The sequence below is a fragment of the Echinops telfairi genome, unplaced genomic scaffold, assembly GCF_000313985.2.
Source record: "Echinops telfairi isolate 266 unplaced genomic scaffold, ASM31398v2 ScPeMD7_23;HRSCAF=83, whole genome shotgun sequence".
Classification (NCBI taxonomy): domain Eukaryota; kingdom Metazoa; phylum Chordata; class Mammalia; order Afrosoricida; family Tenrecidae; genus Echinops; species Echinops telfairi.
The window spans coordinates 53645688-53658178 of NW_022103920.1; the positions used below are offsets into that span (position 1 = coordinate 53645688).

At 43.8% G+C, this 12491-nt stretch overlaps 1 protein-coding gene and 1 pseudogene across 1 annotated transcript in view; both read right to left on the bottom strand.

Moving 5' to 3' along the window:
- The window catches only part of ABCB4 (ATP binding cassette subfamily B member 4), a 96004-nt gene that overhangs the window by 29737 nt on the left and 53776 nt on the right, over positions 1-12491 (bottom strand). Inside the window, exons 15-18 of the mRNA XM_013004650.2 lie at positions 11692-11853; positions 10084-10260; positions 6292-6438; positions 3674-3778 (exon numbers count right to left, since the gene is read on the bottom strand). Coding sequence (XP_012860104.1) covers positions 3674-3778; positions 6292-6438; positions 10084-10260; positions 11692-11853 — 591 coding nt within the window. The remainder of the gene's footprint in view (positions 1-3673; positions 3779-6291; positions 6439-10083; positions 10261-11691; positions 11854-12491) is intronic.
- Positions 487-2424, bottom strand: LOC115869218 (annotated as a pseudogene).

Genomic DNA, 12491 nt, shown 5'->3' on the forward strand with positions numbered 1-12491 from the left:
ATGCCAATTTAATAGAAGAAGGTATTCTTGCGTTGAGGGAGTACTTCAACACATTTTTAATGCATTTTTTGGTGGTAAAATTAGGTACCTTGGCTGATATTTGGGTTGGCTTACACTCGTGTATATATAGCAGTTACTTGCATGTAATAACAATTAACATTTCAAGTAAAATATTTTAAATAAAATGACATAGATAAATCATACAAAAATGTTACTAAGTACAATATCCTAACTCTGATTTGTAACTCCATGTATGAAGATTTTATTTAAAAAATGGTAAAATTAAATTTCAGAGTAAATTCTCATTATAATTCTTTGCACTTTTTTCCAAAAACTGTCAAGATATTGCTATTTCAAAAAAATAGCCTACAATTTCCTAGAAGAGTTATTTTTAATACTGGCATTCTTCCTGTTAAAACACACCAAATATATATCTTCTTTTTGTCAGAAATCTAAAAACGTTCAACTCCGTACCAGGTCCTTGGTTCAGTGTTTTCTTTTCCTCTTAGGCGCAGTGGACGTGGTTTTACACGTTTCACTCTGTTCGTGCTCGTCTTCGTAATTACTGGCATACTCAACCTTAACGGTCTGTCTTCTTTGGTGGCATGCCTCCTGCCACCTTTGTTTCTGGAGGACATCGTCTGTCCTGCCGATTTCGGTGCGTCTTTGCTCCTCTTTCTCTTCGTGGCTGTGAGCGGTCCCGGCCGGCTGCAGAATCCGAGTCGGAAGAATCAAGTCTGCCTTGCCGATGCCGTCTGGACTTGGATGCCTGAGCAACAGCTGCAAAGGCCTTTGCTTTTATTTTTGCTGATGAGGCTGCCTATCACATCGCTCTGACTCTGGCGAACCGTGTTCTCTCTCTCTCTTTTCTTCTCCATCTTGAATTTTGGATTTTAAGGATGGATTCTTTCTGTCTCTGTGCCACTGTTGATGCTCCAGAACTATGTTCTTAATGTTGTCCAAAAAATCATCTTTGATCAAGCTGAGGGCTTTGTCAGGATTGGATTTATCAGCTGAAATGATGTTTTTCATGTTCTGATAATAATCATGCACATTCAGCATTTCGTCTAGTACATCAGAAGGGATAAGCTTCATTACACGACCATCCTTAAATTCTTCTGTAACTTCAGCTCGCTGAATTTTTTTCTTCATTCTATATGACAGCAATTTGGACACTGCAGTAAAGTAAAATGCTTTGTCTAATCGTAGCTTCCTAAAAATATAAGCGGCATCAAAATGCTGTGCATTTATCAAATCTTGCTGAAATTTCAAAACTTCATCCCAATCCTTCAGGGCCACTCGAATCAAGCATTACCTTCTGTTTTGGTGGGCACAGCTGGGTGTTGTATAATCCATACAGAAGATACAGGGCACCAACCCGGATTTGGAAGGTGTAAGGAGGCAAAAAAACCCGCCATCCCAAAGCTAAAGCTTCTTTTGTAAACGTGTTCTTTTCCAAATTTCTCATTCTGCCACAGAAAATGGTGCGGAACTTCACGCTCCTCCGGAGCTCAGTGAAGTCCTCCAAGCGCACGCTGTAGTCTCCTGGAAGCGGCTGAGCAGCGCTTCGCAGTCGGTTTGCAGGCCCGCAGGAGCCCATGTTTCGGGTCCACCAGCTCCGCGTGCGGCGACCCGCAGCGTTGCTCAGGAGGAGGATGTATTTTCATTCTTACAAATTGAACATCATTAAAGCATAGTGATGAATCGTTATGTCATTATATGTTGTGAAATATTTATTTCTAATGACAAATAAATGAAATTTTGTCTTGAAGCATGGTGTAGCATGGGTACATGGGTCTTCACACCGGGTACTCATATGTGGGCCTATCTGCACGTGGGCGGACCCGCCTGGAGGACAGAGGAGCGGTGTCTCCGTTCCTAAGACCATTGAAATATGTGTTTGCCGATGGTCTTTGGCGATCCCTGTTAAAGGGTCATTCAACCCCCAAAGGGGTCATGACCCACAGGTTGAGAGCCGCGGCCCTAGGGCTTCCAAGGCTGTAGTCCATACAGGAGCAGATTCGCAGATCTTTTCTGCCCCTGAGTCACTGCTGGGCTTGAACCACTGATCCTTTAGTGAGCAGCCGAGACCTTAACCACTGCACCCCCACCACTCAGAAAACCATTGGTAGGTAAGGTAATAGAACATCAGCAAGCAGCTAACCATTCGTATGCAATAGAATCATAAAAACCAAAGAGCACTTAGAAAGTGCTTAGTTCTGGCTTCTAAATCATTCTAAAACAGATATTTTTCAAAACCTGGAAAGACAAGATTTGAAGGAGAAAGCTACAGCATTCAAGTAGAATGATCATCATATTCTCAATACTCGAAGTAAAACAGTTGTAAACATTCAGAACAAAATTCTGCCCGGGAGTGCATTTTGGCTCATGCAGTGCAGAGCGGGGGAAGTTCCCAATGAACATGCTGGTTCCCTGACAGTCCACTTGCTCTCAGACTGGGGAACAATGGGGCCTCTTCGTCCTTTCAAATCTCTTTGCCAGACACTTTCTCTCTTTCTAATGATGCCATGTCCAAACTGCAGAGTAGCCCAGTGGGGCTTGCTCTCAGACCTCCACTGGGAGGGGTTGGAGGAGCCCTCTGCCCACTGTGTTAGTGTAGGTGTGTGGTGCACCCTGCAGCACACACATCAGACCTCTTTACTAACCCAACAGAATAGGTGATCGGGAGTGTGTGTGTGTGTGTGTGTGTGTGTGTGTGTGTGTGAACTTTGCCCCAGTTGTCCGTTGTCAACAACTAATACTGCTTTCCTCTCCTTCCTCTCCCAGCAGATGGCTCTTGGCTAACATTGACACTGTAGTCTTATATATCAGCCTACTATTATATTTCCAGTTTCACTCCCTAACACCCAGGGCTGCAGGCGTCATTCCATGGCCACTACTCAAGCCAATGGTTTCCTTGTAAAAAGCCTGACTGACTTCTCCCATCGCTTCAGTGGTGACAGGAAAGGAGCATACTGGGCAGGGCTAAGAAACATGTTTTGCTGACTTCGTGGATGGTTGTGCCCACCTTGTGAGGGACAAAAGGAATTTGGTAAATGTTTAATTAGGGGAAGAAGTGTAATTCGGAGCCAGTCTCACTAACTCATTTTTTTGTTTTGGTGAATTCTACAATATATGAAGATAAAGTAATCTATGGGTTTTCAAATAGTTGGTCAACTAAGCAGAAAAAAGAGATCAGAAATGAACTTGAGATTGTATAAACATATACAATTTGTCCAGTTTGACGGGTTCTTAGGTGCGCCTGTGAATTCCAGTCTCTAGTTCAGCGGTTCTCAACCTGTGGGTAGAGACCCCTCTGGGGGGGGGGTGTTGAATGACCCTTTCACAGGGGTTGCCAGATTCATAACAGTAGCAAAATTACAGCTATGAAGTAGCAATAAAAATAACTTTCTGGTTGGGGGGCCACCACGACATGAGGAGCTGGATTAAAGGTAGAGAACCACAGCTCTAGTTCATTGCTAACTGGGTGGGCTGGGGGGTGGGGGGTGAACTTTGTAACATAATGTAATTTAACGAAGAGGGAAGTCACAGTTCCTGCCAAGTACATTTGTAGTTCACTGTCCCTTTCAGGATTTGGAAGCTCCACTAGGCTGTACTCAAGGTCTAGGATTGAATGTCGGCTCAATCAGGGGAACACATGGAGGGCGCCTACCTGGAGGAAGAAAGTGAAAAATGAAATAATCCCCAGGCCTAAAAATAGCAAGGAAAACAGGTTGCACTTCTGCTGCTTTACTTCATCGTCCCCAGGCCCAAAAATCTAAAAAGAAAAAAATCGAAATCATCACTGGGTTTACAAGATCCGTATGTGTTTCACCAGTAAATAATGGTTCTGGCATCCCGTTTGAAAAGTAGGCTGTGAAAATGAGGTTTTGAATCTTTAAAAACATGTAGTAGCTATTCGTATACATGTAATAAAACATCCACCATCTCCGCGCTTTTCACACGCACTACTCAGTGGTTCCCTGACATGGGATGGAAGCGCTGTGTTTCTCAGGGTTGCAGGTGGTGTCACACGTTAGAGTTTGCACACGTTAGAGTTCGTTCCTCTCCTCTGTACTTGCTGACTCCTCTCCCTGAACTCCTGTTTCCTGCTTCCGAATTCCTTCCCACCCCTGTCCAGCCCTCCCCGCCTCGTAAGCTTCATCAGGCCACTTCCCAGAGAGGTCTTCCTTCTCTCATTCTTCAGTGGTGGCCCCTTCTCCAACGCCTTGATAGCCCTACCCTCCTTTAGAACGCAGACATCCCTCAACACAGTCTGGATTTGCTTTGTGTGCAGTGCATCTGCCCCAGTATGAAGTCTGATGTTAGAGCACAAGACTTAGTCTCTGTTGTTTACTACTGTGTGTCCAGTGCCCGGAGCAGTGCTGAGCACGCAGAAGATCCCTCAGAATATCCATACAGTCCACAAACTCTTGAATCCCAGGAGAGCTGGGTATTGCGTTATTTGGAAGTTTAAAAATACCCCAAGGGTCCCTTCTTTTTCTTCCTTTTCTTTTTCTGTTTGTAGTTTTAACTGTAGACCAGTTTAATGTGTTTAAGTATAACAAACTCATAAAAAGATGGAGAATAATCTAGCTTTCATTTTAAAAAGTCTCTGTAATAATGCTAGAGGTTGATTAAGGTGGTCATACAATATAAATTACTAGCTCTTACAAAGTCTAAGCTATTTCCCATCATTTCCTGTTAAGTATCCCCCCAATGGATTTAATAATTGGCTAACACATATTTCTTTCTTAATCTCAGGCTCCCCAGCCCTCAGAAAGTTTGTTGAGATGATGATGCTGCGCCTACCACTTTTTGAATACTTCTTACTCTAACACCACAGAGCTAACCAAAATGCTTTCTAGATTAAAAGAACAAACTGTTGGCGGCTCAGCGGGTTCCGACTCACGGTGCCTTCATGTGCTGAACGGTAGAACGGCACGTCACAGGTCTTTCACGACTGTGAAAGCAGATTGCCAGTCAGTCTGCCCAGGCCTCCATGGTTAGGCTCAAACTGGTACACTTCCAGCTAGTTGTTGAATGCTTAAGTCTTTGCACCACTCAGGAACTCTGTTTTCCACATAATCACTTATAAATTCTCATCTCATTCTCAGTAACCCTGTGAGGTAGGGAGCACTCTTATATGGAGGAAGAAAGGACAGAGGGGCCAGCGTCTTGCCTGGGCTTGCACAGCTAGTAGGAGGTGAGGTCAGTGTGCATCCAGAGCCAGGACCCATGGACAGGGCGGCCTCCAACTCGTTTCCACGTTACTTCTGCCTTCCTCTGAGCACGTCCAAGCTCCTCTCCACACATAGGGTGGAAGTCATTGGTCCAAACTGCAAACCACTTTCACCCCAAAGAAGAGGTCTGCCCATCAGAACGCCTTCTTTGTCGATTTCTACATTAGATAGTTGCACGAGCGTCACAATTCGGAATGGTTTAAAAGGCTACTTTTGCTTGTATTCAAACAAGCAGCCAGAGCTCAAAATCCATCTGCAGAGTATCCTGTTAGATCAAGCCTCTGGCAGATGCCTTCTAGCCACAGGCCAGGGCTCAAACACGTTACCATCAGACAGAAACTATTGTAAATTGATTATGGTGGCTCAAACCTGGTATAATTTGACACTTGGCCAGATAACCTTCATCTTGACCCAACCTTAGCTTTTTAAATATCGATAGTGATCTTTTCTTTCTTACTCTTTATTTGTATTTTCTTTTTATATTATTATTATTTTATTCTTGCCATTTTATCTTGGTTTTGATTTTTATTGTTACTGCTCAGTTTCCTAGTTTGTGAAGCACAAAAGGAGATAATAATGGATGCAATGGTGTATCCGGCGTGTGTGTGTGTGTGTGTGTGTGTGTGTGTGTGTGTGTGTCTCGGGAAGGGGGGCTAGGGAGGGTGAGGGGTTGGGGAGCAAACAAGCAATCCGGGAGAGGGTAGCGAGCACTGGAACTGGTTGTGATTATGTATATAAAACTCATTTTTAAAGTGATTTAACCATGGAGGTGTATGCTTTGTGAACACTATATCAAGAAAACGACTTAAAAAACAACAACAACAACGTTGATGTAATGTGAAAAATGTACCCAATGTCATTGAACAATATGGAATCCTAATGGGATTTAATGGGATCCTAATTAGCTATGTAAACCCTCACCCAAACACAATAAACTGGACTCCTCCTGGGGAGTCCATTGCAGCGTGAATCCACTGGGGGAGGTTAAGGTGGGAAGGATTTGGTGAGCTGGCTCGAATGAAGCAGCTCCGTGGTGTTCTAAACTTACCTCTATCATCTCTGAGAAGATGAGTGAAAACGCTGGCTGGAGAGCCCCGTTGGCAATGGCACATACAGTTCCTACCACAAAGTAGGGCCATTCTGTTTTATTGAGCTTCAGAACCTTCAGAAAAGACACTGGTGGCACATTTGCGTCCTAGAACATATAAAGATCAGGACACAGTGGTGTAACACAAAAATCACCAAAGCTTATACGTATGGAAAAGGCAATGACCACTGCCCTCAAGGAACTTGCGAACTAGGTACAGAGAATGATCATTCGATAATACACGACCCCAGGACAGTATGTGCTACAAGCCTGAGTATGTCCACACAGCCTGAGCGGAGGGAGAATTATCACCCAAGAAGCCACCTTCGTGCCATGACCAGCCGGCCCATCTCTATGTTAGTTTGAGCAGATTGAGACAGAGCAGGAAATGCTCTAGAATTCAAGTACAATGACCTGGGACTGTGTTGCCTTCTCTGGACTCACACAACTGTGTGTCAGACAGACTTGGGTCTCACCAGTTGAGTTGCATTTTCCCACATCTAAGATCTTGTCCTGTTTCTCCTACAGGGATGACGTTGGGATCACATGAGGGAAGGCCCATAAAGAACTGGATCAGTGCCCACAGACACGTAGGAGACCACGGCTAAGCAGAGGACACTAGCCTGGGCTTCTCATCCTTACGACGTGGCCCAGAAGCACAAGTCCGTGGCACGCTGAAACTCTCCAAACCGAGTGAGTTATCTCCCTTTTGTCTCTGTGCAGCTTGGTTTGTGACTTGCGGTTGTGGTTGGAGCTGCTTCCGTTTCTTTTACTGGTGCGGGACCTTTTTAAAGGTGAGGCCTGTGTATATTCCTGGAAACAAGTCCAGTGCTGGGCCTGTGGCAGCATCTCAGCACATGTTGAATTAAATGTCTGGAAACTTAGGTGGGGACGATGCAATCCTTTTGCTTGAGAGCATTGCAAAATCTATTTGTGTCTCCATGAAACAGAAGAAGCAGTAGTAGGTTTTATTCAGTGCCCTTCTCTCAGGCCACCTGTTTTCTCTGTATTTTACTGCTCCCCCACCCAGCCCCCCAACCTTTAGGTAACATTATCTTCTGATCTCCAGCCTAATTAGAGCCTTTTCCTCCGATGGCCGCTCTTCAGCACACATGAGCAGATTTCCCCAGCTCTTCTAAACCCCAAAGCCCAACCACTGCTGTGGACTTGATGCTGACTCACAGTGACCGTAGCACTGAGTAAAACTGCACCACAGAGTTTCCGAGGCGGTAATATTTTCAGGCATAGATGACCACGTTTTTCTCCCATGGAGCAGCTGATGGGTTTGAACTAATTTTTCTGTTAACACCCAAGTGCTTAACCACTGTGCCACCAGGGTCCTTGACAAACCCTCTAGTCAGACTTAAGTTCTCCTCTGTTCAGCACACTGCTAATCCCTCCGGGACCCACAGGACTTATGACAATCCTGTTGATTGTGGCACTTCCTGACTCCTTGCTTTTTCTCCTCTGAAATACGGGATCCTAAACTGCAGCAGTCTGTCAAAATAGATGAGAAAATGAAAAGTAGACAATGATCTAGCCAAAAAAGAAGGAAAATGATTCTTTTACTTGTGATGATGAAGCTCTGGGTAGTATTACTTTCATTCTTCTTCCCATAAATCTAGCAAGATTGAATGGATTATGAATAATTCTAAGACAGCCCTTTGTTACAGCCTTTGCTATAAAATAATTTTAATATTCCGGATAAAGAAAAATCGATGCAATGAGCCCTTGGTAGTAATCATATTCTTCAGATCAACCAAATCAAAACCAAACTCACTATCATCAAGTCAATTCCGACTCGTAGCAGCCCTGCAGGATGGAGTCGAACTGTCCTGGTGGGTTTCCGAGACTGGAACTTTGCAGCAGAGTGCAAAGGCGGAAGCTTGGGCCATGATGGTGAAGCTAAAACTTAGGGAGCACATCACCCACTCACCTTTCATGGCCATCCAGTTGAAACCAACTCAAAGAGACCCTCTAGGACAGGGTAGAACTGCCCCTGTGAGTTTCTAAGACTGCCACTCTTTACTGGAGTATAAAGCCCTGTCCTGAGGTTTCAAACTGCTGGCCTTGCAGTTTGCAGCCTAATGTGTAAGGAGCATCTTAATCGTGGAAGCAACACTGTAGTTCTAGATTTGTAACCTCTAAGAACCTTTTATGTAAGAGAAATAAAACTATTAATTTTCTAAGACTAATGTTATTCTAGGACTCTTAAAACAGGCAAATAAAGATAATCCCACCTACCAGTAAGGCGCCCTGGTGTAATACGGTGCACCACTGGGGTGCTGACCACAAGATCATAGCTCAAAACCACCAGCTGCTCTCAAAGAGAAATAGGAGGCTTTCTATTCCCTTGAAGTTGCAGTCTCAGACACCCAGGGCAGCTCCACTAGGCCCATGCATGGAGTCACTGCGAGTCTGAAGGCATTCAATGACAGTGGGGAGTGAGTAGGCGGATGTCAAGGTTTGCTCTTTTCAGTGGACTTTATTTCTCTCCGAGCCTCAAAGATGACTGAGCTATTTTATTTTACACACCTTGGGGGGAATATTTTATTTTAATATTAAATACCTAACACATAATACCCCTCACATTTTTTAATCTATATATTTCCCATTAGAATGAACTTTAATTTCACTGTCAAAACATTTAAAATGTGAAATTTCCTGTTTTTAAAGAAGAGTATAGATCATAGTCAAGTGTGCACCCTAGTCTTCAAAGTGACATATTTGCTTTTAAACATTGTAAAGAGGTACTTTCCAGTGTTTTGCTGAATGCAATACATTGGTTAGCTTCTTGACTGCTGCTTCCATTGGCATTGATTGTGGCTCTATCCTTGACAACCTCAATCTTTTTTCTGTTTACAATGATGCTGCTTACTGGTTCAGTTGTGAGAATGTTTGCTTTATATTGAAGTATAATCCATATCGAAGACTGTAGTCTTTTATTCATCAGTAAGTGCTTCAAGTCCTTTTTACTGTCAGTCAGCAAAAGTGTGTTAAAAAGCAAAGATGTCACTTTGAAGATTAAGGTGTACCAAAAGTTGGACAATGAATGACGAGGGCCAAAGAACAACTACAGTGTTGAGTTATGATGTTGGCAAAATACATTAGCTATGCCACGGACGGCCGAAAAACCAAAACCAAACTTATTGTCCTCGAGTTGATTCCGACTCATGGTGACCTTATAGGACAGGATGGAACTGCTCCTGTGTTTTCTAATTCTTGATGGGAATAGAAAGCCTCTTCTTTCTCCCTTGGAGAGGCTGATGGGTTTGAACTACTGACACGGTGATTAGCAGCCAATCTGTCACCCACTATACTAACGGGGTACCTTTTGAACTCCAAGGAAACAAACCAATCTGTCTTAGGAAAAACATAGTCAGAATGGTCCTTAGAAGCAAGGATGGTGAGCCCGTGGGCAGGCACTGTGGGCATGTTATCAAGAGGCAGCAGTGACTACGGAAGGACATCGTGCTCGGTCAGTAGAGGTCAGTGAAAAAGAAGACAATCCTCAGTGAGATGGACTGACCTCGTGGCTGCAATAATGAGTGCAAGCAGCACAAGGACTCGGAGGAAGGTCGAGACCTGACAATGTTTAGTTCTGTTGTACACAGGTTGTTCTGAGCCACAACCAACTCAGTCATTTAACAACAACATGGAAGGTCGTAGGAATGATCCACAGATGCAAACGGCTAAGAATTTCAAAAGCAAATCTATAAAGCAAGATTCTGAATTTCAGTGAAACAGACTTACAAGTTCATCAGTTTCCTCATCAAGGCTACTGTGATGCATCCGTGAATTTCTAAGGCTTTTATGCGTGGAATTCCTGTATATGCGCGGTTTCCACCCATTTGGGGCCATACCAGTGGCAGCACTTTCATCATTCAGGTCTCCCTCAAAGTCTTCTGATTGGATGTGGTTTCCTGAGGACTGAAAGAACAAAATGTTACATTGTGTTTATATCTAGATTGGTGCAATCGTCCAACTGAGAATCACAAAGTTACTCTGAATACTTGCATTGCATGTGTCAGTCAAGGTTGGCGGTAAAACTGTGCGTGCGGAAATAAAAAAAGTTAAATTCCATTTAAACAATACAAAAATGAGAGGTTATCTACTTTAAAAAATTAAATATTTCAAACCAGGCAGCTATGTAGGAATTTCTTCAACATGCAAGAATCTGGAGAACAAGTCACAAATGCCATTAAAGGGAAGAAGAAACAGAAACATCACTAGGGCTAAAAAAAATCAGTTAAAAAAAAAATCATCGGGTGGGGGGGACGGAGCTCTTACAGCTCTTATAACAATCCATAAATCCACTGTATCACACACATTTGTACATATGTTGCCATCATTGTTTTCAAAATATATAATTTTTTTCATGCCTTACACAGTCCACTGTCTCCCTTCACCCATGTTTCTGTTGTTTGTCACGGGATGGGGGTGGGGTGTTTATATGTCAATCATTGCAATTGGTTCTCCTTTTCTCCCCTCACTTCCCCCTACCCTCATGGTATCACTTCTCCCATTACTGTTCCTGGGAGGGTTTCTCTGTCCTGAGTTCCATGTGTCTAAAGCTCCTGTCTGTACCAGTGTACATGCTCTGGTCCAGCTGGATTTGTAAGATAGAACTGGGGTCATGATAGTGGGGAAGCATTAAAGAACTAGAGGAAGGCTGTCTGTTTCATCGGTGTTATACTGCACCCTGGCTGGCTCGTCCCTTCCTTGTTACCCTTCTGTGAGGGGATGTCCCATTGTCTACAGATGGGGTTTGGTTCTCCACTCTGCTCCCCCCTCGTTTGCATTGATATGATTGTTTTGGGTCTTCTGATCAGGGTTAAATTTTTAAAGCTACAAACAAGAACTCTGAGTCAAAGCACCTGGTTACCACTCAGCATTTGAACATATTCTCCAAACAATTAAGAACTGTTGTCATAAGATATTAATTTGGAATGTTTTGAGCATTTCCCACTACCCCTCATCTCTTACCCTGACACCCCACATTCCTCTTTCCCAGATTCGTCCACAAGGAAAGTTTCCGATGTATACTTTCACTCATCTTCCTGAAGTTTCTTAGCTGCGCCGTACTTTGATAACGGGAAGAGTACTACATTAAGAATCAAGGAGCCCTGGGGGCCCAAACTTGACTCATTGGGTTTGAACCCACATTGGGTTCGAACCCACCAGCTGCTCCACGGCAGAAAGATGGAGCCATCTGATTTCGTGAAGATGTACTGGGTTAGGGACTCTATGGAGCAGTTCCACTTTGTCCTATAGTGTCATTGTGAGTCGGAATCTACTCAGTGGCAGTGAGTTCGATATACTAGGATGCAAGCAGCAGAAAAATTACTAGGAAAGAAATACCTGCATGTTAACAAGTTTGAAATACACCCCTTCCTTCTTCATCAGTTCACTGTGACTTCCTTGCTCCACTGCAACTCCATCCTCAAGCCCAGCAATAACATCTGCATTCCGAATTGTGGATAATCGGTGTGCTATCACGATGGTGGTCCGGCCTTCTCTGGCCTACGGGGGGAAAAGACAAACATGTGATGCAGCACTCCTACCATACGGACACGCTGTAAATTAACGTGCACATGTGTGGCAGTTACATAATCTCCTGTCAACTTGTGAAGGGGTGGAGTCTAGCTTGTCAATCAGGCCACAGCCAATAAGGCCTCCATGTGGGCATGGTCTTCTCCTGAGGATTCTGAGAACTCCTGTATTCTTCCCTGGAGGCAGGCGAGACTCTCTGCTTCATCTTCCTGCTGACAAGCTACATGGAGTTGCACTGAAGCAGCCAGGCCCTTGAACTGGAGGAGCCACGTGGAGACCAAACCAGCACTGAAATGTTTCCACCACCACTGGATCCATAAGACTTTCCACCCACAAGCCTGTGATCTTCCTGCATTCGATGGCATTGCATGAGTTATGTGAGTCTGAAGAGGAATTTACAGATTGGTATTGGACATATGGGCTAATATCAGACTTATGGACCTGAACTGGGATGTTTTCTTAATACACAATTACGCTTTGATATACAGTTCTCACTTACACATATGAGTGTCTGTGGATTTGTTTCTCTAGTCTACCCAGACTAACACAACATGTAAGCATTTGGGAAGATATATTTGCTGTTGACAAGAGGGTAGCATATCTACCAG